Source organism: Ammospiza nelsoni, chromosome 3, assembly GCF_027579445.1.
Source record: "Ammospiza nelsoni isolate bAmmNel1 chromosome 3, bAmmNel1.pri, whole genome shotgun sequence".
Lineage (NCBI taxonomy): Eukaryota > Metazoa > Chordata > Aves > Passeriformes > Passerellidae > Ammospiza > Ammospiza nelsoni.
The window spans coordinates 37,611,165-37,638,495 of NC_080635.1; the positions used below are offsets into that span (position 1 = coordinate 37,611,165).

Sequence of the window (27,331 nt, forward strand, 5' to 3'; positions counted from 1 at the left end):
GTAATCTCCACGGTGCCGGAGGGAAGCGCCGCTGTCCCACAGCCCGTCCCGACCCCGCGGCCGAGAGGAGGAAACCCTCACCGAGAGCCGCCCCCAGCCCGGCCGCGGCGGAGCGGGCGCCTCTGGCGCGGCCGGTCCCTCCTGGCGCGCCGTAGCGATGCTGCCGGCGCCGCTGCCCTCGGAGGCTGTTCCCAAGATGGCGGCCGCGCGGGCGGCTCTGCGCTGCCGCGTTCCTGCAGCCGGGTAGGGACCCGCTCCCCTCCTCCCGCTGCTGCCGCTCCTCGCTGCGCCCCCGCGCCGCGCACCGGGGGCCGCCGCCATGCCGGTGCATGCATGAGAGACACCGCCGCGCTGGTTTGTGCCGCCGCCGCCGCCATGGAGGAGCCGCCGCCGTCGCCGCCGGGGAGGTCAGTAGGCAGCGCTGGCTCTCGGGGCGAGCTCCGTGCAGGGAGCGGTGCCGGGCGGGGGTGCGAGCGCCGGGCCGGGGGTGCACGCTGTGCCTCCGGCCCCTCCGCGCTGCAGAACCTGCGGCTGCAGCTGCTGCTGCTTCAGCGCTTCTGCAGAGCGCCCGCGGAGCGAGACGGTGCTCGATAAGAAATCTCTAGTGGCTGCGGTGGGTAAGGCAGTGTTTTGTGGGCGCTTTGCATTTAAAAGCAAATCGTTTCCTTCGCCCCCAGCCTCGCAGCAGTGCAGGCGGGTGTGCCGGGGCACCGCCGCCCGGTGCCGGGGTCGGGCCGGAGGCTGCGGAGCGGCGGGGGAGCGGCAGCTGGAGCCCGCGGGGCGCTGACCGAGCGTGACCCGCGCTCCTTGACTTGTGAACTGCAGCCATAAAAGCGCTGCCCTCTTGCAAGGCTGTCTCGTGTTTATGGCAGCCGGGATGAAAATCGGGTTCTCGCTGGCGTGCCGGTAAAACAGCGGGGTCATGGAGTATCGCTGCTGGCAACGCTGCAGTCGATAGTTGTAAGGCGAGAGAGTTAAAAAAAAAAAAAAAAAAGAAAGAGAAAGCGCTCACAAAGAAGTGTTGTGATGCCTCAAAGCTTTCTGCAACTGCTGTCACCTCCTGAATGTGCTGACCTGCGGATTGGCTTTTTGCAAGTCTCCATCTGTGCCCTGCTGAGTGATGGGGGTGCAAATTACTTTATGGTTTAGTGTTTCCAGCTGTCTGCAGAAGTGTTGCATAAGTCCAAGTTATTAATGCCGTGGCAATTATTTCTCATTTTTAAGTAACATCCTGTTGATGCACTTCACTTCTCACTAGGAGGCATTCAGGAAACGTTTTTAAAACGCTTGTGTGATCAATTAGTACTGTAAGGTAGTAGTCAGGTGCATTGTGTTCCAGGTGTGCTGTGCAAAATATCTGCTGTCGTGTTGCTGAGAGAGTTCTTGAGTATTGTGAGCTGCTGTTTTGTACTGATGGAATAAAAGGGAAGTTGTGGTGTGGCTCAAGGCTATGGGGCGTAACAATGCCTTTTTTAATGTGCATTAACGATTTGTTTTTGTCTCATGAAAAGGCCAAAATCAGAATATATATAAAGTTTGTAAGATTTAACAGAAATATTTTAAAATACAGATGCTGCAGGGCGACTGAATTAGTAAGCTTCTAAGTTCCTTTTCAAAGGACTCTTCAATGACTAATTCTGCAGGTTAAGCAGAAAATGATTTAAAATAAAGTTTGTACAAGAGCATGACCCTAGACCTGGGCTGTCTTCATGTAGAAGAGTAATCTGCAGAGCCTGAATGGAAAACACCCAGGCATTTCCTGTGCAGGGCCATTTCTGACCTCTGCTGGATTCTGCTTATTACAGGACAGTTTATATGAGTCGGATGTGGGTGTGGACAATGTGCTGACAACTTTACCCAGCAAATGAAAATTGAATTAGCTATTTCAGAGTGAGCTGGTGGGTGGGAAGGGGATGTCTCAAAACAATTAGGCAGCCTTAATTTGTGTGGGGTAGTGCATGTACTGCATCCACTGTGATTCACTTCTGTGTGTACTTTGTGTCCCAAGTTCACACCTGCCTCTCTGGCTTTATGCAGCACTTGCTTTTGCTTTAATGTAGTACAAGTATAGTGTCTGAAGCTTTTTCAAACATGATTGCTTCTGATTTACATTTTGGAATCATCATTAGGTGTTTATTCTTGGGGCTGTGAGGTCAGAATCTTGTTGAAATCAGTTTATTTTACACAGGCTTGGGCGTTTGAAATCCATTTGATGGCAGATCACTTTTAATCCTTTTTGTAGAGTGTGAATGTGTTCTTATGATAAAGAGTTCTGGCTAGTATCAAAGTGCATTGCTATAATGCATTCTCTTTAAGTTCATTTCTGGTGGAGAAGTGTTCAGTCATTCTGAATTAGCAATACACCTACATTTGTTTCATAAAGAAAACATTGATTTGTTGTTTTGAGACTGCTTGATGTGAGAAATCTGCTTGTATTTGTGTGAGGATTCTGTCTCTTGTTAGAGTATAAATGCAATGGTAAGTTTTGTAAACTGAAGGCAAACACAAAATTTATTTTTTTTTTTTTAATTACACAATCCTTAGTCAAAAGCTTTTGATTGTGAATCCCTCTCCAAAACCACACTGTTTTTCCTAGCTCTTCCTTTCTTTCTTGAAACACACTTTGGGGGGGAGAGAGGGGAGACAGCTCTAAAGTGAAAAATGCTCAGGGAAGCTACGAGCAGATGTTGATTTTGAGATAGAATTGCACTTTGACCCTGGATAGCATGCAGAGGTTATGGATAAGTGAAAAGATACTACTGAAAGGTTTAGTGAGGAATTCACATTTAAGTATCAATCCTTAAAACAAATGGAAAGTTTTCAAGCTAAAATGTTTCCACTTGAGTAATTTAGAATGCTAATAAAAACAGATGCCTTTGGTGCTTCTTGATTATTACCCATTGGCTTTAAATTTCCCAAGCCAAGTTTTAGGCTTTCCCAAGAATTTTCTGGCACAAAATCCACAGTAGAGAAAAATGAGGCCTTAAGCATGTCCCATGTTGGGACTTTGCCCTTTGTTTGGGGGCACTGCAAAGGCATGAAGAGCCATCGGGCTACCCTGACTTGTGCCCTGATTGCTTGTACCCTCTTTTCTCCTGGCATACATCCAGTGCAAGGGGTGAAGGAAGGACCAAGGCTGTGAATAAAGTGGGACAGAATTGTGAATTATGTGGAGGCTTCCTCCTTGCTGGGGAACTTGTCAGTAGTCTGTCTGTCAGATTTGTTGTCTCCAGGATGACAATGAATTGGGGCTGTCAGTCTGCAGCATCTGTGGTTTGGGAGAAGCATGAGGTTATGTCATGAATTGTGCTCAACATATTTTCCTGCTTGCCAGACTATCTGTATGGCTGATAGTGTATGAGCAGTGAAAGAGTTTATTTTATTAACTTAAGATCATAGCTTCAGTGGGAAAAATGATTTAAGTATATAGAGCTTTGCCATAGCTTTTATTCCCCCCGTGCATTTAAATGAGGTGAGATGTAATCTCTGTTCTATATGTATTGCATTTTCTTGTTTACATGTGCAGGACTGGAATGAATGACTGATTGCTCCACCTACGCACAAACACACATGAAGTGCTGGTTGAGATGTCTTTGGCATTTGTAGCAGTAAGGATTAGTTGGTGTTGTGTGGCTGCTTGGGTTGTTTTTATGTCTGTTAATTAGTGCTGTCTGTGTCAAGGTTGGTTTTACTATTATGTAAGCTAGTGATATTGACCTTTGTGGAATGCAAACTGCTGTGATGAAAACAAATCTACTCAATTTCAAGGAAAGCATAAGGGATATGCAGTAATTCTCACTTCAGGGAGTTAATTGGGATTTTTAGAGGTTTATAAAGATTTGACTTCCATGACAACCACATTTCTTAAATTATATCCAAGCCATTCTTTTAAACTGCATCCAAAATACATTTAGCAGACAATTTTTCATAGTAGCAACTGCTAGTCAATAGTGTGTTGACCTGTGTCAGCACAGGAGTCTCAGCTTGTTTTATCAGTTGTGTGGTTGGATTTGCTGTCATCTACAACGTTTATGTTTGCAAAACTGTTACTTTCCTTCAGTTTTATTCTTCTCTGATATTGATTGCACTGATGCTATATTTAGTCTGTAATTTATTAAGTAAATAATTTTTGAATTTTAAAAAATAACTTAGAAGCTTATTTATTTAAAGAGTTGACAAGGGTCTCATGCTCACTCTTGGCTTACTGCAAACGTAAAGCCAAATGAGAATCTTTGTCTTTAACATCTGAATTTGAGTGTTACTAATGCTCACTTGTGTCCAGTCCAAGAACCCTGTGTGTGAAGTCACATTAATTTGTGATGAAACCCAATCAGGTTTATTCTGGAGTCAGACAAGATAGGACGTGACTATTGTGCTGATGAATGTCTCCTGCAGTCTTGGGGTAGAAGGAGGAAATTAGTTCTGCTCTGTCTGTGTTCTGATATTTAGTGCTACTGAGTATCATGTGTTGCTTTCTAATGTGGTGTAAATGTATGGTTTATGGTGCTCTTGGCTTACTTGTGCTGCTGATTTACTTGCTGTTGCTTTTCCTGAGAGCAGTATTTGGAAGAGTTTTTACCATTTTGGCTGTAGAACATCCATTCAGTAAGTGATAACAAGGCCACAGTTACTCATGCCTCGATGACTTCTTGGCCTTGCTGTCGAGCTCTCCGTGGGTGTGACCACTGAGTTTTTGGGATGCTCCAAACAGTGCAGAGGGCTGAAGTCCCATTGCATTGCATGGATTTTCCAAACCTCACAGACAAGAAGTCCAGCATGCCATGCTCAGAGAGCAGCTTCCATTGAAAACCTCTTTAACTTCCAATGCTTCACCTTCAGGGTTCTTGTAGACTTTGCCTTTGTCTAAATGATGAACTGAAACTTTGGGATCATAAGCAGTTGTTAGCTTTTTCTTATCTGGGAATGGAACTTTCTGCCAGAAGAGTAGAGTGTGTGTGGGAGAGTGGGGGGAGAATGGCTGTTACAGTTCTTTTTATCTTTTATCACAGGTCTGTGCAATTCCCAGTTTATCACTTTTATATATTATATATGATATATTTATAGTTGAACCTAGCAACCTAACACTCTTTTCTCAGTAGTATGTAACTGTTCTTGGTGTAGCTTAAGTTTTCCAGAAAAGCCATGCAGGTGTGTTAGTACAGATTTTTTATAAATAGTTCTTAATTAACTGTACTTTACTGCATTGGTGTGTGGCTTGAGACCTTGGGATCTGATCTGTGCAGGTGCCAAGAGCTTAATTGCAGCACTTACCCTTTGGATTGATACTGTACTATGTAGAGCTCAAACATCATTAGTGAGGAAAGCATATTTCAGAGATTCTTACTTTTAAAAAATCAGTTCAAATTCCCAAATATGAGTTAGCATAGAGTTGAGGTTGAAAAAGTAGCACTAAAGGAGAAGCATGGGGCCTGGAATCAATGAATATTTTAACATCAGTAGTTAAATGAAGAGAGCTGGGTACTAACTGGGCTGGGTAAAGCTCTCTTAGCTCTTGTTTCTGCAGTTCTAACCTTTGATCCATTTGCAGCCCCACTTGGCAGGCTTAAACATGGATGTGGAAACCTAACAAACCCATCAACACTTTCACACTTTATTGCACATTATAGAGCAAGGGTAGAATTAAATAGACATTTTTACTTTTGAAATAAAATATGGCATAGTTTTAATCAAATAATCTATTGGGGGCAAGCTCAGAAATGAATGTACTGTAAATGCTGTTACATCATGGTTCAAATTTGTATGAAAACTTATAATAAAAATTCAAGATGGAAAAATTAGTTAAGCTTTCTCTGTTTTCAAATTTGCTGGTAAAAAAGAACTGAAAGTTCTGAGTAGTTTTTTCTGAGATGAGAACACAAAGAACTGCCAAAACTTTTATGAGAGCTCTATTTTATTAATTTTTTATCCTTATTTCTAGTTGGTATAACTTGCAGAAGAAAAATTACTTCCTTAAATCATTTAAATGTGTCTCAGTAGTGCTTATCACTACTTGCTATAAAAAGATATGATGAATCCTACTTTGCATTGTGTTTAATTTATTCTTGAATCAATGTTTGACAATTTCTTCTTTTGAGGTTTACCATGTTGTTCTAATCAGCCAAAAGTGCTTCAATACCTAACCACTCTTTCAATAACTTTGGTTAGATTTTTCTGTGACATTGTCATTCTGTTGTAAATATAGTAAGCACATGTAGAAGCTTCTGCCCAGGAATATAGGAGAATTTTGGGAGAAGTGCCAAAGTAGTAGTAATTCACAGAACTGACTCTGGTGGCTTCCAGATCTTGAGAAGGTGAACATTCTGTTAAATTTTTTGTGTTAAACTAAAATTTGCTAGTAAGTACATTAGTGCTCTTAAGGAAATTTGTGATGCCCAGTCAAATGTGTGCTTGAGGTCTACTGTAGAAATTGTGTTCACACTTGCTGGGTCCTTCCATTCTAATTAAACAGCTTAATTGAGAGTTACCAAGGAGGAAAAGTTGTTGCTGGGAATCAATTACAGTTTAACTGTTTAGCTCAAAGCTGTACATTAGTCTTTTCCCAAGTAATGACTTTTATTTTGTCCTTGGTGGTTTCTGGAGAAGCTGTGGTGGTTTTCTCACAGTGAAGTCTCACTCCAAGCCACTGTTTGTGTTGCAGCTGAAATACTTGGTGTATGTTGCTTCCTTAGTTGATGTGGAATTTATTGTACTTGGTTCTTAACTGTTGGCAGGGCTATTGTAGTGTAAACCTGTGGGTGGCACAGGTTTCATAGCAGCCTTGGGTGCCCTCACTTGGGCAACCCTGCTACAGGTTAGTTTTCAAAGAGAAACAAGGTGTAAATCGTGAACAAAGCAGGGCTTTTCAAGGGTTTGTTACATCCTGACAATTCACTAATGAAGCTTTAGTGGTTCTGTCATTATTCCTGTGCTCACACTCCCTTGTTCATAAGTTAATTTATAAGAAAGCTACTGGAATTATGTAATCAACCAGTTCTTGATGGTTACACCAGTATCACTTTAAGCATTTTCCTGCCCAAGTATTTTGCTTTTATTGTTGCTGCAAGTGAAAATCTGCATTGGTTTTGCAGCTAACTCAGCTCAAAATGACTGTTCTCATCTCCTAACATCCCTCTCTTGCCCTCCCTCAACTAGGAATGCTTGCCACATGGAACTTGCTAGTGTGACATTAAGTACATTTAGCTGCCTAATCAAAATTAAAGTGGCTGAAGTTGGAAAAATCCTGCTAACAAAGGTGTTCCAGCTAAGCTGGATTGTTTTGTCAGCACCAGTGAAGAGCCAGGGTTGGTACTTTAGGTTATACCTGTGCATCTGGAGTGCTGGTGACTTCTGGCAAAGTGTCTGGAAAGCAGAAAGGACAGACAGTCATGTAAAATTGCTTCATGTGCAGCTAGAAGAGAGTGACTGAGGGCACCATTTCACTTAACACTCAGCAGGTTGCCTTCTTCATCCTGGTGTCTCTACAAGGGAATGCCAGGGTGAATGCCTCAGGAAGGATGTAGTGGAGGAGCTTGGCTGTCGCGTGGCTGTGGGGTTTTTGCTTGTGGGAATTCATCTGACAGGTAAACGGTGCACCAAAAAACCAATGGGTTTGTTCACTGTCAGGTTGGCGATTGTCACATGATTGTTGGCTTCTGTGCAGAAGGGATGGCAAAAGGGGCAGGGATGTGCAACCTGGGAAGCAAAAGGTGCACTGGAGCAGGTTCCCCTTTTTATTGTGTCGTCTTACCATGCCTGTAGTGTTAGTAATTTCTGAGGGTCTTCACTGTAAAAAGTTGTGTGAATAGCTTTACATTTCATACTTGATAAAATTTTTTTGAATATTGCTCCTTTTTTACAAGTGTCTCTGCTGTAAGCTGTTTTAATGCAAACTTAGATTCTATAGGATTTGCATATGTAGACATGCTAGATGAAAGATGCAAGTGCTTTTTTGCATTTTGTGTCAGGAGTAAATGGTAAAATTACTATCTGTTATAAATAAATTTTTTGCTCTCCTTTACTCCTGTGCAGGTATCAGCTTTTTCCCCCCAGTATGCTGGTTGTTCATTCTTAGGCTGCAGAGATAAATGATCACATATCCTGCCTTCCCTTGATTCCTCTGGGAGAAAAAAAATGTAGCTATGCACAGCTGAATTTGAATTAAAATATTTATTAAAACTGAAATTTTTATGCTGGTACTGTATCTTCTTTAAAACATAATTTGAAATATCCTTCCTGTAAGCGCTGTGCCAGACTTAAACAGGGTGCGTATAGCAAAAAAATACAGCTTCATTTTTACATACTGTGTGCAAATTCCTGCTGTGCTGTAATAAAAAATGTAATGAAAAAAAAACCCAACAAGATCTTTTCCTTGCCTTGTACTGAAGATTTCCATTTGCTGCACTTAGGGCAGTTTATAGTAAATACAGTAGCATCAAACACTTCATTTTTGTATTCACACGTGTAGCAGATATTTGAAAATACCTTATCCAAAGCTGGATTTTTAGTTGCTTCTGCTTTCAGTTCGGCAACCTGTCAGAACCATGTCCATTTATTTGAGTTTACAGCTTCCTTCAGAACATAATTTTTAAAAAGTGGTTAAAATGCAGTGGTGCATGATCTTTCCTAACGTTGGAATGTAACACTATGTGTTTACACCTGGTAGCTGTCCCGTACTGTAGCAGAACTTCAGGATTTTCCATCTTGTTTTCCTGATTAGGTTGTTTAATCCTCAGTCTTTGATACCCAAGGTGCTACTGATAGGTTAGTGAAGTTCCTTCCTTGAGCTGTAGGTCCAGGACTAACATTACATTCTCTTCTGCAACAAAATGAAACCTAGTACTGCCCCAAAGAAACTGGGGCTTCTGATTCCAGTTTTGTTGTGTGTGGTGTTTAGCAGCACTGACTGAATACTTCAGAGTTTTTCTGTTTTAACAGGTGCAAAGGTGGGTACCTAAAAATTGTGTAGGCTTTTTGTATTACCAGCAGCTGTTGGGTGATGACAGTTCTTGTCAGAATACTGTTTGAAATAGACTGGTTGCAACTGCCTTTAGGGAGAGCTACCTTAACTTTAACAAGATGTGTTTGGCAGTGTGTAGTGCCTGTGTTTTCTGCTGCTTTTTCTGACTGGGAACGTGCTTTACTAAGAACAGACTAATGAAGCTTTGTCTTCCTGCATTAATTATCCAGCTGAATCTGAGTTAAGGAGTATATATTTGAAAAACAGATACTTTGCTTTTAAATCAAAGCCACTGAATGTCAGGAGCTGGTACTTGGTAATTTGGGGCTGGACCCTGTAAAGATATTGCAGTTCTTTGTATGAAAGTGGCAGGGTGCTGTAAGAAGTGTTGAGAAAGAGCCTTCCTGATTCCTGCATGGTGTGATGTCTTTGAATCTGCAGGAGGCTGTTTGCAGCAGCAGTGTCTGGAGTGCAGAGCTGCCAGACCATTGTGGTGGGTGATGATCCTGGCTCCTGTGTGGTAACTGCAGAACTCAAACTTACTGCCATGTGCTTGTAGTCCAGGCCATTGACCTCTGCTGCTCTGATCCCCAGCAGGCTTTGAACCTGCCTGTGGGATGATGAGCAGTGGCTGAACCGGAGTTCATTATGTAAGTGCCTGATGTATTTGAACTCCTGCTTATGATGAGGGTAGCTGATAGAAGGGAAGAGTAAAAAGATGTTTTTTTCCCCCATATAGCTGTCACAGTTTTTAGGATGATCTCTTGTTAATGGCTGTTACAAACTTTGCAAGTCTGCATGATACTTCAGGAAACTGCAAAATTTTGTGCTGGTTAAAAATCTTATTCCTCCTACTTCAGCCTAAGTATTGTAACATTTCCCTGTGATCCTCAGTGGTCTTTTAATTTGCTGATTTTTTTTTTAGTGATAAATGAATGTATTTTTCCAAAGATTGTGGCCTTTATCAGTAGTGGTGGTTACGAGACTTTTTTTTTCCTGCCCTGCTGCTTCAAATTTCATGCCTTAATTTCTATCCCCCCTTCCTATATTTGTTTGCAGGCCTTTGAGAATCTACAAGAATTATCTTGATTTTCATGACTGATCTGGATTTGTAGATACATTGCCATCACTTTTACTTAGCAAAAAAATAAAACCCAACAAATCCTGTTGTCATCCAGAAGTGCAAATTAAAGAAATTATGCATTCTGTCATTTCAGATTCTGGTTGAAATGCACCCTGTTATAACATACAATAGTTACTTTTGGAAACATTCTCAGTTTGTTGGGGGTTTTTGGTGCATTTCAGAGCTGTCAAGGTGTTTTGCTTTGGTTGTTGTTATTACCATACTGCTCTTAGAACTTTTACAATATTTGTGATTTATGCATCCTGGCTACAGTCTTTCTTATATTCCAAGGGTAAATTTCCAAGAAGCATTTTTCTCATGAAAATTGAGACCGGGAACCTGTGAATAGAATATGAAAATTACACACTTCTAGTTTTCCTAGTAGGGATTTGGTTTAGGCTGCTATTGGCAAATAGTAACTGCATTTGTCACATTTCTGGCTTTCACTTTGTGTGTAAGCCTGATTGAGATTTGGATGGTTCTCACTGGCTGTGGGGGAGAAAACCTGCATATCTTGATAGCTAAGAAGAAATTAGCCTTGATTAATGTTTCTCAACCCTGGTTGCAACAGTATTTAGGAACCATCAATTCTGTCTAATAACCAACACAATAATCTGATTCAGGTTTGCCAGCACTGCGTTTTAGAGATTGGCAGGTTTAATTAGTCTATGGTTTGTTCATGATGGTAAATAACACAAAAACATTGCAAATGCTGTGTCAGTAATCTGTAAAACCATAACTGATTTCAGTACTAATGTTGCTGACGAAGATCGTGTATGTCTGGTGTTGTCTGGATTAGGAAAATTGATCCTAGCATGTCAAAGCTGAGGTAGCTGCTTTAGCTCAGACCCTGTATATTTGGTGCATTTTTTACCATAAGGTTTGCACTGATGAAACTGTTTCATTGTGTTGACACTGATTTGAGGTCTGAGTTGAGGCATAGGCTTTGCACTCTAAACCGAGTATGCTGGATTTTTAAAACTTGCTTTGCAACCTGTGCCTTTCTCTCTCTAAGCAGAGCAGCCAGCTTTGGTTAGATCATCTCACCAGCTGCTAACAAGACTGCATCTGTTATGAACGAGAGCATGATTGCTGGTTTTGTGATATGATTTCAAGTGCTGCATGTTTTGTGATGTCTGCTGTGCTTCTTATCAAAGAACATCTTACTAAATCACCCAGCAAAAATGGTTGAATGTTAAGTAAGTCATACTGGATGCTGCTGTATAGGTGTATATGTAGTTCAGGTGTGAGGTTGGAGGGTAATTGGGATACTTCTGGCACTCATGCTCTCTCATCAGACATAGCAAGAAACAAACAAGGTAGAATTATAGAATCATTTAGGTTGATAAACACTCTGAGATTGAGTCTGACTGTAAAGTAACGTTGAAGTCCACCAATAAACCATGTCCTGTAAGGGCCCCATCTACAGATCTTTCAAGTGCCTCCAGAGATAGAGACCAAAATAACCTAAAGTTCTTTAAAGATCACTTAGTTTGGCTTGGTGGAGAGGTTTTGATCATTAAGTTTTTCAAAGAGATTGCTTACTTATAAACAGAAGGAAAACAGTGTTTTCACTGGTCTCCCCTAATGAGGTAACTTGTCCTAGTTTAAATCTGCCTTGGACACCTAACGTGAGTGCTTGCAGGATCTGTTCTGCCAGACTCTGCAAGAGCATCAGCACTCCACCCTGTGCCTTGCCAGGCCAGTGAGATCACTGAAAAAATAAATGGCTCCATAAGTGCTGGAACTAATGACTTCTGTTTTATGTGGTTTAGTCTCTTGTGGTTGATTTGTCTTTAGCAAGATCGGAGGGGTGTTCTCTGCCTGTTTTGCAGTAGGAGTGTTTGCAAACATTCTCAGAAGTAAAGCTTTTCTGGTGTCCCAAAAGATGTAAACTTGAATTCTACTTTCCCAGCTCAAGATCCATTTCTCCCACTCATCCACCTATTTTCACAAGATCTGTAGGAACAATTGTAAGACTTATTTTTTATATTTGGACAGTGGGGGTTGATTGAATCACATTGCTAAGACACAGCAGCAGCATGATGTCCCAAGGCAAGGAAACCAGACTAAAAGTATTGGTGATTTTGTGTGGTTGTCACCATGTCCACATTGTAGGGCACTCCTGGGACTCCAGGTGGTGCTGTGATACCACCTGGGTCATTTTTATTGGGTAGCCAATAAGAGTTTATCTGCAGAAGTTGGTGAACTTGCCTCCCGCCTTCTCAAAGCTGAAGTAGTAGAGTGAGAAGAGTAAAGTGAAAAGAGTATTTCATGCACTAAGTGTTTCTGTGGCTTTGTAGAGAACATAGCTGTTCTGCATGCTAAGGTATTTATTTCTGTTAATAGCTGAAGACCAAGAAAAAGAACAGTATTTGTGTTTTGTTTTTGTTTTGTTAGCCTTACTACTGTTCTACTAGCTGTCAATATTCTGACATATTTCTTGCTGCAGTAACTCAGACTCATTTCACTGGAGTTAAGAGTAACATTCCTTGTCTGCCCCTAAAATAGTAGCAAGTAAAAGATAATTTGTGATTTGAATGAAGTTGAAGTTATCAGATACTGATGCTATCTTGCACTGATTTAGATTGACTATTTCTTTGCCTCAGTGTCTTTTACTAGAGTCAAGAGTTACTGAGAGTTCTGTAGAGTTGTTATTTGCACACCTGCTTCAGAAGTAAGTGAGGGAATAGAGGTAAACCACTTCTTTTTTTTCCTTTGAAAATGGTGTGTGTTCTCCCTGATATGTGTTTAAGCAAGAGAATTCCACGTATGGCACCACTTGGGAATGATAGTACTTATTTATGATCTTAAGGGTATTCTTGATGTTAAAATCTATGAAAAATACTTTCAGATCTCCTATGCTAGATAAAAGTTTTGTGAAGTGTGGGAGAGTGATTTTAGAAGTTGCCTTTTTGGTGTGAGGGGTTTAGAGGGTGGAGGATGGAAGAGAAGATCTCTACTATTGTCCTTGCTACTGATTAGATTGAATGTCCTGCATTATCTTTGTATGTTTGAACCTTTGTTTATTTACTGCATCTCTTAGTTTAGGCTTGCCACAAGTCTTTTCAGGAAGAGATACATATATATGTATGTTTACATTGTGTTCTTCTAGTGACACTGCCTATACCATCCTCTTTGTATGTTGCCTATTATTTATTTGACTGGAAACTTATCCTTAGGGATATGAAAAAAAACTGGGGTAAGTATACATGGATGTGACCGTAAAATAGAGAAGTTGACCATGTTTGTGATTTTTAGATGAATTAGCTTTTTAAGCAGATCTCGCAAGTAAAATGTCTTTATCTTGATTGTAATGGTTTATCTTGTTCTCTGCAGGAACGAGTGTAAATCAGGAGATGCTACTTCCAAGATCTCTGAATCTGACCCTGAGGAGTTATCAGATGAAGCAAGTGCTGACACTTTCTATGGCGCTTCTCCCCCCAGTACACCCCGCCAGATGAAGCGTATGTCAACAAAGCATCAGAAAAATAATGTCAGCAGACCTGCTGGCCGCTCCACTTCGAAAGGTGGGTGTGGTGCCTCGGATCTTCCCTAAAATGCCTCTTGTTACCTGGTGGAGGTGCACTTATACAGAAAGTGGAGCTGGATACTGAGGTACAGTGAGAGAACACGAGGCAGCTGTCTTGAATTGCAACAAGGGAAGGCTCTTAGGGATTAGAAGAAAAATTTTGCTATGACAGTGCTTAAACAATGAAATTTACTAGAGGGATTGTTGGCTTGTGAGATCTCTATCTTTGGAGATTTCTAAAATGGAACTGGGTAAAATTATGAGCAGGCTAAACTAGTTTTGAAATAAACCCAATTTTGAGGAGAAAGTTGGAAAAAATTACTTTCAGAAGTATTTTTTAATCACTTTTTTCTGTGATTCTGTGATTGTAGTAATGGTGTAGTTGCTTTTCTGCTCACTTTTCCTGTTCTGAAGCACTTCACAGGCTGTTTATTGCAAAATACAATTTTTAGTGATTATTCTTTACTCTTTAATGTCAGTGAATCACTTAAAGTGTAGTTACTTCTGCTTGCTTCTGATGCTTTAGTATAAGGAGATACTGGGGGAAAACCCATACTTGATATGTGTTTTTCCCCTAATGTTGCTAGGTAATGGTACCACATAATAAAACATTTTAGCTTAAAATGATTTTTTTTGTTGTTTCTGAAATTGCATAGGTGCAAAAAAAAGCCATTTAAGATTGTATATTCAATGTTTTCATACAGAATACAACTAGATTTTTGTGAGTTTGTTTTGTTGTTGGTTCAATGTATTTTTAAACAAATAAGAAACTATGTCAAACAATTATTTGCCAGAGTTATGGCAGCTTGACTATTGCTAGTTAATGTTTTGGAAGCAATTTTTTAAATTGCTTCACATGAAACAAGGAAATATTGGAGTGTATAGCAAGGGTAACATTTTTGAGGTAAAATGTAGGGAAGGAAAAGGTGAATTGTTTGGGGTGAATAAGGGAATACAGTAAATTCTTTGGTTGCGTAGGGCTGTGGAATGCAAGTTCGTAATAAAAGAAGGGCCAACACAAACATTTTCCAAATTTTCTATTTCCCTTTCACTTCATGCAACCTCCAAATAACATCACTGAAGAGAGTATTCACCAAAATACCTCTTCCTTATATGAAAATACAAAAAATCCTGTTACTATTGCCAGTTAACTGTAGGCATTAGAATTATTAATCCTCTTTAACTTCACTAAAAGGCACATTTAAAAGCCAGTAAAATTCTTCTGTTGCAACCTTAACTCTATTTTAACCCTGTATGTAGTGGTTATGTAAACTTTTCTTGCTTTTGATGATTTTTTTGTTGTTGTTTTATCATTATGTGCCTTAAAAAAGAGTTAGTTTCTAAACAAAGACATTGTGATACTAAAGAAATATAATGTATTATATTTCATTGTTAGCCTTTGCTTTTGAGCACACGTGGAAGTTTGATACCTTTATGAGAAACAAGGAGTTATTGTTTATCCCTGCTTATAGATTTAGAGTTTTTGGAGCAAGGTTTTTCTATTTGTGAGGGGAATGATTCTTACTTCTGGCATGATAATATCCTTTTCTTTGTTATCATGAGTATCTTAAAATATGTTTGAGTTTTTTTTCCCTGATTAATTGGATAGTGTTGTGTAAAGTATCTTTTTCTGGAAAGTTCATGGTTGGTTTTATTTTTTTAACTTTGCCTGTGTGTACCATCTCAGAACAGTTAATTTCTATTATGAAGAGGAAAAAAAAGCCACCCCAAAACCTTGTGGAGTAGTTGTTGACCTTGAATGTGTATGCATATGCTTTTATTGAGTTTGAATGGCTATACTTCAGTAAGAGAAGTATGTCAGAGGTTGGTTGGATGTAACTAATCATTATAAAAATAAATTTGAAATAACTTTTTAGATGTTTACAAACAAGATTTAAGGTATCTTTATTTAGATAACTGAAAGAATTTTGGGAATTAGGAGCTTGGTTTTCTTGTGCTTTTGGTACTTAGTTGTTTAATTTCTGGTCACACCATGTTTGTTGGGATGCTCAAGATGAGAATTCCCTGAGGTCCTTTCTGCAAAAAAAGGTAAAGCAAGAGAAAAAGAAAAAATCCTTTGGTTTAGGGTATAGTAGTGGTAACTTCTAATAGTAAGATTACATTTTACTTCTATCCCTGCCTGTTTTGTTTTATTGATATTAAACATTTTTATGCTCAACCTAAGAAAAGTGATTGGGAACTGAACTGAAATATGCTTGTTTTTGTTGCTGCAGTCACATTGTTTTTTCTTTGCTTACAGAAAAGATGAGTGTGCCATCTCAGTCTTTGCATAAAGACAATGGGAAAACCATTGAGAATGTGGAAGAGCACAGCTATAAGCAAGGGAAAAAGATCAGAGATGCCCTAAGGACAACAGAACGAGATCACAAGAAAAATGTGCAGTGCTCATTTATGTTAGACTCAGTTGGTGGCTCTCTGCCAAAAAAAACAATTCCAGATGTTGATCTCAATAAGCCTTACCTCAGCCTTGGCTGTAGCCATGCTAAGCTTCCAGTCTCTGTGCCCATGCCAATACCCAGAACTACACGCCAGACTTCTAGGACTGACTGCCCGGCAGACCGGTTAAAATTCTTTGAAACCCTCCGGCTTTTGTTAAAACTTACCTCAGTCTCAAAGAAAAAGGACAGGGAGCAGAGGGGACAGGAAAACACCTCCTCTGTCTGGTTGAACCGATCCAATGAACTGATCTGGCTGGAGCTGCAAGCTTGGCATGCTGGCCGGAGCATTAATGACCAAGACCTCTATCTCTATGCAGCTCGTCAAGCTATCCCCGATATCATCAATGAAATCCTCACCTTCAAAGTGGACTATGGAGACTTCTCCTCTGTAAAAAATGGAGCCAGTCTCAATGGTACTTCAGGAGAAGGAGTTTGCAAATCAACACATGGAACTAGTGCTTTGGGTTACTCGAGTTACCATGAACACCTCCATCGGCAGCGGGTCTCGTTTGAGCAGGTAAAGCGAATAATGGAGCTGCTGGAGTACATAGAAGCACTTTATCCATCTCTGCAGGCTCTTCAAAAGGACTACGAGAAGTATGCTGCAAAGGACTTCCAAGACAGGGTGCAGGCACTCTGTCTATGGTTAAATATTACAAAAGACTTAAACCAGAAACTAAGGATTATGGGGACTGTATTGGGCATCAAAAATCTGTCTGACATTGGCTGGCCAGTGTTTGAAATTCCTTCTCCTCGACTGTCTAAGGACAATGATCCAGATGATGAAGACATTGATAGGGAAGTAGAAGTAAAGGAGTCCTCAGGAACATGCACAGAAGAGAGTGATGGTGAAGAACAAATCTCTGAGGAGAATGTTGAGGAACTCAGACAAGCCATCAAGAACAATTTTACTAATAAGCCAGATTTTGACTTTCAGGACCATTTTTCAAGGAGGCTTGATAGGCTTGAATCTGAGGATGACTCTACTTCCTGGGTTATTCCAGAATGCAGCACTGAGGGAAGCTGCAGCCAACACTGTTTGACCTCTATTTACAGGCCGTTTGTTGATAAAGCACTGAAGCAAATGGGGTTGAGGAAACTGATTTTAAGACTGCACAAGCTAATGCATGGTTCATTGCAAAGGGCCCGTATGGCGTTAGTAAGGAGTGATCACCAGCTGGAGGTAGGTTACTGGTGTAAATGGATTACAGGAGCACCTCCTTGCTGTGTTGTTCCTAACTGAAAATGTAGGAATTGGGATCTTACCAACATTTTGGTTGCTTAGTTGATTTTTGAAAAACAATATATACTATGATTATGAGCTCAGTTTTTGTTCCATGGAAATGAATCTGTCGTTTGACTGAATTTGTGTTATTGTTCATAATTGAAATGACATTTTTGTGATAACATTTTTGTTCATTATATTTTCTAATGTCTAAATCAACAAGTCAGAAAAATCACTGTGGAAAATCAGGCACAACAGTTGAATTTGAGAAAAATCAGCTATGGAGGTGGTAATTTTTCTTGTCTTCAAGACTGGATGTTTTTCTGCAAGACATTCTTTATAAAAATGTCACTAGTTTTTTTTTTTTTTGATGGTTTTTCTTGTCTACACAAATGAAGTACTGTGATGGCACATTATGCTTGAGGAGAGGTGGCATAAATGAATGGACTCAACCTTGAAATCTGTGAAAACAAGTCATGTTAGTGTTGCATTCTTTAGCTGGCTTTCAACTAAATTTTTTTTTTTTGGGTAATTTTATATTCTTAATTAAGAATGACTGAGTTAATAAAACCAATGTAGGAATTAAGCAGTAAGTGAAGTACAGTAGTTTCATATTGTAAGATGTGGTCACTAATTCTGTCAATGCAGAGTATTGTTTCTTAATATAAACTGTTATCTAACCTGTAGGTATTTTTATGCTAGGAAAATTGGTAGTAAGGATTGTTTGATCTCCTTGGTAAAGTGGCACTGAGAATTCTGGGCAAAATTCTGAGAATTCTGGACAAAGGCATGTCTTAGCCAACATGCCCATTCTGAAATGGCTATCATATGTGGTCTTCAAAATGTTGCAGATCTCTTAATGTTGACTGTCACATTTGCAAAAGGACTAAGAATTGCTGATCTCCCTTAGAAGTTATTTTTTTAGGATGAATAAATTTATAAATATAAAGTTATTTAATTTTGAAAGATTTTTATTTGTACTAGTAACTATTGTTACTAGTGTCGATATTACTGTAGAAATTAAGCTATTAGTTGAAATTTTATTTATTCGTTAATTGGTTTCAGCTTGTGCTTTAGAAAATTTGCATTAGAAATGCGTGAACATTTCCTTAGAGTCAAGTGCCTAAGCCAAACTTGCACGTATCTTGTTAGAGTAACCAAAAGCACCCCCAAACCACATACACTTAGAAAGTTCACCTTAATATATATATATAGGTTGAAATAAATTAAAAAAAATCAAAGTAAACAAGACATAATATGGGGGTATTGAAAATGGACTTTGAATATATTTTTGGAACTGCTAAATACCTCAAAAGTTTTGACTGCATAAGCATTTTCAAAACAAGTTAGTGAAAGATTAAGTAGCTAGAGTTTTTGCTGCAGCTTCAGAGAATTAGACTTTCTGGTAATGTAGTGTTGGATGACTTGTATAAGATGTAAGGTTAATCTTTTCTCCCTTCTCTAGCCTTGTAACTACTTTGAATGTTCATTTTCAGTAATTAATCTCTTTTAAGTAATGATTTTTAGTAAAGGTGTATGTTAAATATAAATTGTCAACTTCTTTCCTGCACCAACATTTGAAGGACTTTACCAGAAAAAAGCCACAAACAACTCTGTCAGAATTGAGGTACTTACTGCAGCAAATGATGACTTTATACTAAAATGGAAGAGATGGGTTTCAGTTGCTTGGTCTTTGCATCTGACCGAACTTTGAATGTAGTCTCTTTTTTTTAGTGCAGTTCTGTTTGGTATTTGTATGCAGACAGAGTTATTAGTATTCTGTTAATCTTTATAGTTTCTGTTACTTGACTCTGTATTTATGTGTATACTTCTAAGTCTCTGGACATACTTTTGTTTCTATTGTTGCTTAAACAGTGTCTAAAACACATCTAAAATGTGCTTTCTGGATTCTTCCACCGTATACATTTTAATGCTCATTTCATCCTAAATATGTGTAAATCTTTATACATATTCCTGGTCCTAATGTTTTCTAAAACATGTTTGATTCCTCTGTAGGCTCTGATACTTTAACAGGGCTCTAGGCATTATAGAGTCCATTCTGTATAGAAGTTGTACAATTTCATTCTTGATGAAGATGGATACTATTTTGAACTTAGCATATGAGATCAGATATTATTTTAATAGAATGTATTTAAGCTTGTGTACTCTGTTGTTTATTCAACTGGCTGCAATTTGGAGTATGTTTTTTTGTACACTCTCAATAAATGCCTTAGAGTTTTTCTTGAGGTTTTTATTAAGAAGTATTTGAAATATTTCAGATTGAGCCTGCAGAAGATTAAGATCAGTTAGATTGAAAAATAAAAATTTAGGTGTCTAGTACTAAGCCCTAATGTTGTTTACTGTTATCCTTGATGCTAGAAGGGAATATTGCAAATTTATTCAATTTGGCTATGTAATTCTTGCTCATAGACTAGTTCTTTAATATTTTTATAGGAACTGAATTTCCCTAAACTATATTTGCATCACCATGAGGATTCTATTTCTTAAGGGGGTTTTTTGTACTATGGAAATGTAGTATTTTCATGATCTGTTTGTTAATGAAATCTTCTTGTATAAAAATCTTTAGCTCTGATGCTGTTGTGGTGCCATATGTTCCTTTTAAAGAGAGTAAAAAGAAGACATTAACATTCCATTAAGAAGATATGTTTGTAAATACGTGTTTTAATTTTCTGCTAGATTATGAGCTTAAAAGGTTTTTTAAACTTTCTAGGCAGTAGTTTTATCATTTATCATTGTCTTAATCTAATTACTGGTAATGTTTTTCTCCCTTATGTAGTGATGTTATTTAAATTTGGCTGAAGAAAAACCTAGAAAATGCTAATTATGTCTACTGTATGAATGAAGGATATTCAGATGTCATAGTTAGCAGCTGAGAAATGGGAATAAGAAGAAAACAAACCTAATCTGAAACAAAGTTTATCCTTAAATGATGACTAGTGTCTTGCTATCTTTAGGAGCTACGCATTCTGCAGTCCAACTTTTCCTTCTAAATTAAACCCCAGAGTACCTCCATGTACAGCCTTGCTTAGAATGTTATCACAAGGTACACAGATTTCTAGGATGTTTATTTCATAGAGTCTCAATTATTTTCTCTAATTAGAAAAGTAATTTTATTTAAATGGAATCTTAATTTAAATGAAAAATAAGTATAATATTAAAAAAAACCAAACAAAAATCCCCAAAAGAGCAAACCAGCTTGATGTCTATATTTCATCTTCCTTTTTTAAACAGTTTAAATTTAAAAGCTACCTAAATTCAAAAGTTACTTTTTCAGTAGTTTTGCTTAGTTTAGCTAGTGACATTTTTTGAATATTGCATTCATTTACAATGTGGAGTTTTTTATGTTAATATATGCATTATGTATTTGAAAAGGAATGAGGTTATGTACCTGATGTAGCTTAGCATACACTTGTTTCTCTAGATGATGTCATAACAGAAACGTAAAGTGGTTTTGTTCATTCCAAAGGGTCCATAGTTGTTTTTCCTGAGCCTGATGATCCTTAAAAAACGTTAACATAAAAATCTCCCAGTGATGTAAACTTGAAACTTGTGTGGTTGACTTGCCAGCTAATAGACTTTTTAAAAACATACTTCTGTGCATGCTATTTTTAAGTTTCCTTTTCATGATACCTATTTTTTGTTACAGTTTTCAGAATTTCCAGATCCCATGTTGTGTTCAGATTATGTGCAGTTACTAAATTTCCCACCTTGTTGCGAGCAAAAATGCAGTGGTGTATCATGGGAGGAGTTGAAATCCATGGACTTGCCATCTTTTGAACCGGCATTCTTGGTTCTCTGCCGGGTCCTGCTCAATGTTATCCATGAATGTCTCAAGCTGAGGTTGGAACAAAGACCTGCTGGGGAACCATCTCTTTTGAGTATTAAACAGGTTTGCTTCAATTTCTTTTTTAATATGTATTTCCTGTTTGAAATATTTTGTCATTTCATTATGATATGGTATCAGTTTAAAGAGGATTATTGTCAGAAATTACAAGGTATAATTATGTAATAATTTTGTAAATAGTCTTGTATTTCATATGGAGATCTGTTTTTTGCATAATAAATAGCTAGTCATGTACAGCTCTGTGATTTAGGCTTCCATATTGAAACCAGTGATTCAAAATATTATTAGCGAACAGAAATAGATGGTATCGATTCCATTTGCATTATAAGCTATATAAACTTCTCTAGCACATCTTCCTCTGTTTGAGTTTCTTAGGCAATATAGGTAGTTTTATGGGTCTGTATTTCTCTTTTTTCTTTGATTTTTTCTTTTGTGAATGTGAAGACATCTGCTAACATGCAGTAGTCACATAGTAGTGTAAGTTAATTGAGAAGAAAAATGAAATTTAAAAAAAAATATTCCCCAGCCTAGTGTATTATTTTCTGTGGGTGGTGACCCAAGACTGTCAGTCTTGTCACTGGTTGAGAGTATTGTATAAGGATTTATTTTCTGGAGGCTGATCAGGTACAATGAAGGCTGTTTAGATCAATGCCAGTTTTCAAACTATAGTCTAGGACCTACTAAATTCATCTGATATCCCTACATCCTGGCAAGCATAACCAAATTGGGGTTTTATCAGATGATCTCCAGGAGTAAACATCTAAATACTGATTATGATCTCACATCCCAGTTACTTGCTGATCTAAAATCCATTGCTGTGTTACTTTGTGGTCCCAAATAAATTTGTCCTCTCTTCCTTCCTGCCCTATGCTCTCCCCATTTGAAGCCTACAATTTCAGCCTTAACAGTCACAGAGTAATCTGCTGCATAGCATACTCTGTTATTATGCACAGTGTATCCTTCAGAAATGGAGGTGATTTTGTTTTTTCCCCCTTAACATTTTGTGTGCTTCTTCTGGACTCCAAGTTAAGTAAAAATTACATTTTCCTCCTGGAAAACAATATGTTTGTACCAGACTGTTTTGGTAGTGGATCCTGCCTTAATAATGACATTTAAAAAATGAATTCAACTCAGCAAATGCTTCCTGTCCCACACAATATTTATGAATAGGCAAGGGAGCTGTGGAGGATGTTTTGCAAATAGATCTGTGTTTCCTGAAGAATTATAATTCCTAAAATGTTCATGAAGCTGAAGAGTCCAGGAGTCTGTGTTATTCTGCAAGTGCACAGATTATTACAGAATTACAGAGAAGACTGGATTCTTCCAGTCAAGAGATTCTCTTGTCCAACTTTCTATAAGCTGGTTCCTACAATTAATTGATCCCCAAATTAGGTTGTTTTATTATCATGTGGGAGCATTGCCAGTGGGTCAAGGGAGGTGATTCTGCCCCTCTACTCAAGCCCTAGTGAGGTGCATCAGGACTGCTGTGTCCAGTTCTGAGCTCCTCAGTACAAGAGAGACATGGAGCTCCTGGACTGGCTCCAGTGGAGGACAAGGATGATTAGGGACTTGGAACATCTCTCCTGTGAGGAAAGGCTGAGGGAGTTGGGCGTGTTCAGCCTGGAGAAGCGACAGCTGAGAGGGGACCTCATCAATGTCCTGCATCACACTCTCTAGCCCTCAGAAGCTGACCATCTGAAATATGATCAACTCGCTTGTCTTCAGTCATGCTGCTCTCTTGGCCACTGGGCAGGGGTGCAAAACTTGTACGCAACTCAAGACAGCTGGGCCATCTTAACTGGAGACATAAGATTTTTCAATTCTTTCAAAATATTATTCAGGAAGGAGGGCTGGTGCTACAGCACAGCATTCTGGAAGTGGCACTGTTCCATTTCCTTCTGTTAGATGGTCTTACCATCTTGATTGTTCTTTGTATGCAAGTAGCACAGCAGAGTCTGTTTTTGTAGTGATTGACCTAGTGAATCTTATTTGAGGCACTGAGACCTTTAAATGTCTCTTGCTTTTTTGGCACCACTGGAAATATGTAGCAGTACTGTGTGAATGTATCAGGTATGGTAGCCTTGTTACTCAACGTTTTCAAGGTGATATTAAATTTTTGTGTTACTAGGAAGTCAATTGTATTAAAAAATTAATATGATTTTCAATAAAAAGTATATACGCAAAAAGAAAACTAAGACAGATTATATGCCTTTTACAATGTGCCTTTTCTCCTGTTCTTTCTTGCTGCCTTCCTCCTTTTTGTCCATGTTTTACTTTCAGTACTAGCTTTTGTAATCCTGATAATTGGGTGTTATTGGAGAGAGCTGCTATGTTTTAATGGCAGTTTAGTACCTGAACAGTTCAAGATGGTTTTTAAATTCAGCATTTGTGTTGAGAGGTGGATGTGTGTATGTGCATGTGGGTTATTTCTGTTTGGTTGTTAAATGTGGTGGTGTTTGTCTTGCCCCACCTGCTTTGAGAAAATAATTCGTTGTATAAACTACCTAAACAAAAAGCAACCCATCAAACCAATAATAGTGATAATATTTTCAGTTTAAGCTGTATATTCTTTCATGTGCTCATTGTACACCAAAATTTTGTTTGGCCACTGCCTTGTGAATTTCAGTTTCAAAAGTTGGCACTAAGATTTACTCTGCTGTTTTTTTTGTAAATCCTATATTCTGTTACTCAATAGCATACCCCTGTAGAAGAGTATTATTTAAATAAACTCAATTTTTAATGAAGTTTTTCAAGTTTATTTTGGAATGGGTATGCATTGAAGGGAAAAAATAACCCCATAGGTTAACAGAAAGTACACTGCATGTGATTGAGTGGAGTGAAGAAGGACATTAATTTTAAAGTATATGACATGTTAGGGATATAAAAGTGTCCATTTGGATTTCCACCTTATAAAAATTACTTTTTTTTACCCTTTTTCGCCAAACTTGGTAAATTTTAAACTGCATAATTCAGACTATTGTCCGTTTTCCTCTGCACATCAAGGAGTGCAATACAATGTGTTCTGGCCTGTAAAGGATTCCAGAGACTCTTGTAATACTAATAACATTCTTGTATGTTTTCTGCTTTTGTGCATTATTATTTCTCATAGATTGAGTCCACTCTGTTGATATATTACTTTGCCAGGAGAGCCATTATAGAAGATTTAAAAAAGCATATTAATTCCAGCAATTCCATTCTCTCTGACCCTCAGAAAAAAAATCAGGGTTTGTCAAACTTGAAGACTGATGATGATCTCAGAATGCACACTTAGCACTTGAAGAGCTTCTGAAAGAAAGGCATTAACTTGTTAGTGTAGGTTTGAAATGATCCTTGCTCCTGTGTACTCCTGTACCTGTGGTTGTGCATGTCTCTTGAAATAGATAAAGACTAAGCTTTCATGGAGACATGACAGCTCTTCCAAAGGCCACGCCTTCTGCAGTTAAAAAGTGAATTTTGATCATGTTAGCTTTGCCCAAGGAAGCAACAAAAACCCACTAATCATTTTCAGTCTTATATGGATTTTGGAATTGAGGGCACTTGCCCAGGAGATTGACAGTGAATTCACTGCAGTAAAACATTTCTTTAAGCATATGTTAAGCACATTGCTTATTTTTCCTGACTTGCTTCCATTGAAAGTGGTGATTTCGTGACTGTGAGCCCCTTTGCCCCTTTCTAAGCTAATTATCCAGTAAGCTGCTTGCTGTGGCATTGTGCAGGGAGTAAGTCTGAAACATCTGCCTTCATCTCCATTTACAGTGATGTGGCAAATAATGGGATTGCAATAATCCTGGAGAACTAGTGACATCTTTGCTGCAGATGTGTAGAGCAACTGCCTTTGTTTCAAAAAGCTGTAGAAATTATTTAGTGGCAGACTAACATGTTTAGACAAACTGGGCTGACAAGGGGTGAATTTAAGAGTAATGTCTTGACTGATGGCAGTTTTGGGGTTTTTCTCTTGCAGCTAGTGAGAGAGTGTAAAGAAGTTCTGAAGGGTGGACTCTTAATGAAGCAATATTACCAGTTCATGTTACGGGAAGTGTTGGATGATTTACAAAAGATTGATTGCAACATTGATTCTTTTGAAGAGGATTTGCATAAAATGTTAATGGTAAGCTTCAAAAAAGAGCGCTCAACTAGGTGTGTTGATCTGAATACTGCTAATAGAAGTCTGTTGCCCCTTTTAGGGATGGTTGCCTTTTTCTTTTTTTCCTTTCCCTGCTTTGATACAATTTTATTGTTTTAATGGACTTGTAAAGGTAACATACAGGCCAGTGCTGTTTTAGCAATACTGGGTTTTGCTCTGTGAGACAATATACTCGTAAATTGCCTGTATTTACCAAAAATGGTTCATATGTAGAACTATAAATTCCATAAGTTTGAACAAATTTGTTTGAACAAATGTGAACAAATTTGTTTGAACTCAAGTTTGAACAAATTAAAGCTTGAACTTTTTAATATTGAATAAATTTTTTTTTTTGCTAACATTGTATCATTATCTATTGGCATTGCATTAATGCATAATTGATTCCTTTGTTTTAATGTGTATTCATTGATGCAATTGGTTAAAGCAGTCTTTTTAAGAAAAACACTTGGCCTCTGAAAGATAAGGGTTAGAACTCGATGATCCCTAAGGTCCCTTTCAACCTGAAATGTTCCATGATTCTATGATCTTGGCATTTTTACAGTGTAGTCTGAAAATACCTGAAACCAATAGAAAGTATCTTAACCATTTTTGAGGAGGGATGCTATGAATTATTGAACTGAAACAAAAGGTAATTTTTTGCGTTCAGTATAATCCTGAAGGGCAGATGGTTAAAGAAATATTGAACTTACCTGGATTTTTTTATATTGGTTTAAAACAATAGTAATTAAATAAAGGTGAGAGATAAGACTTGATATAAAGGAACAGCAAGTGTAATGTAGAATCTCAGAAACCTTTTCACAGCACTTATCCATATTCAGGAGGGTATGTTCAGATAAAACCTTTTGATATAATCCAGTTAATAAAAGGTTTAGAGACTGTTTTTCAGCAGTTCAGGCTTTAAAAACACTGGCTACTGTGTGTCCTCTGGCTACTATAAGTATTCACTAATACAATGGTAAATAGCAGCACAGCAAGCAAGGTGGTCAATATTTTCAGGAAGCTGTTGTGGAGACATAGAACTTAATAGTTGCTGAGTCATAAATTGCACCTTCTGTGTGAAAACATGGAGCTCATTTTCAGTTGGAGTAAATGAAAATTATTGTAGAAATACCTTCTAAAAATTGTATAGTACTGCATTTGTCTATTGATTTGAGAAGTTCTAGTCCTTAACACCTTGTGTAACAATATTTGTTTAAATGATCTGTGTCCTTGTTCAGGTTTACTTTGATTATATGCGAAGCTGGATCCAAATGCTGCAGCAGTTACCTCAAGCATCTCATAGTTTAAAAAATCTGTTGGAGGAGGAATGGAATTTCACCAAAGAAATAACTCCTTATATAAGAGGAGGTGAAGCTCAAGCTGGAAAGCTGTTTTGGTAGGCTTTATTTAATTCCTCTACTTATGGTGTTGTTTTATATCAGAGGAGTATTCAAGTCAGCAGTTGTTTGGGGTTCCCAGATGGGACTTCTTGAGATGTCATGAAGCAGCTGTTAGTCTTTGTGAATGTATGGATTATTGCAGTGGCCATAGGTGTAGGATGCAGTAGGTGCAGGTGGTTTCTGTGGGCCCCAAGGTGCTGCTTGTTTCTGTACATGGACTTGGAAACAGCTCTCTTGCATTAAGAAGGAAGAAGTATAAGATGCCATGCTACCTCAATAAACTCTGAAGTTCCACCATTTCTGTTGCTACAGTGATATTGCAGGAATGCTGCTGAAGTCTACAGGAATATTTTTAGATTCTGGACTACAAGACAGTTGTGATGAATTTTGGGCCAGTGCTGATGACAGTACTGCATCAGATGAAATCAGGTATTAAACCTCTTGGCTTAACAATAACAAAATACTTATATATTTTGACAGATGCATAATGTATTTTATTCCTTAGAATGCAAACTTCCATTCTGTATCACTGTAGTTTTGTCTGCAGTAGTAATAAATCATCATTTTGGTTTTTTTGAAGCCTAGTAACCTTCTCTGTGGTTCAGGCTATGAGAGGTTTTTATGTAATGATATTGGAATTAGATTTTT

At 38.3% G+C, this 27,331-nt stretch overlaps 1 protein-coding gene across 1 annotated transcript in view; it reads left to right on the forward strand.

The window, feature by feature from the left end:
- Positions 1-225: 225 nt before the first annotated feature.
- Positions 226-27,331, forward strand: part of MAP3K4 (mitogen-activated protein kinase kinase kinase 4) — a 63,096-nt gene continuing 35,990 nt past the window's right edge. The window contains exons 1-7 of the mRNA XM_059469049.1: positions 226-407; positions 13,419-13,609; positions 15,872-17,253; positions 20,963-21,205; positions 25,122-25,268; positions 26,522-26,679; positions 26,996-27,112. Coding sequence (XP_059325032.1) covers positions 334-407; positions 13,419-13,609; positions 15,872-17,253; positions 20,963-21,205; positions 25,122-25,268; positions 26,522-26,679; positions 26,996-27,112 — 2,312 coding nt within the window. The 5' untranslated portion in view covers positions 226-333. The remainder of the gene's footprint in view (positions 408-13,418; positions 13,610-15,871; positions 17,254-20,962; positions 21,206-25,121; positions 25,269-26,521; positions 26,680-26,995; positions 27,113-27,331) is intronic.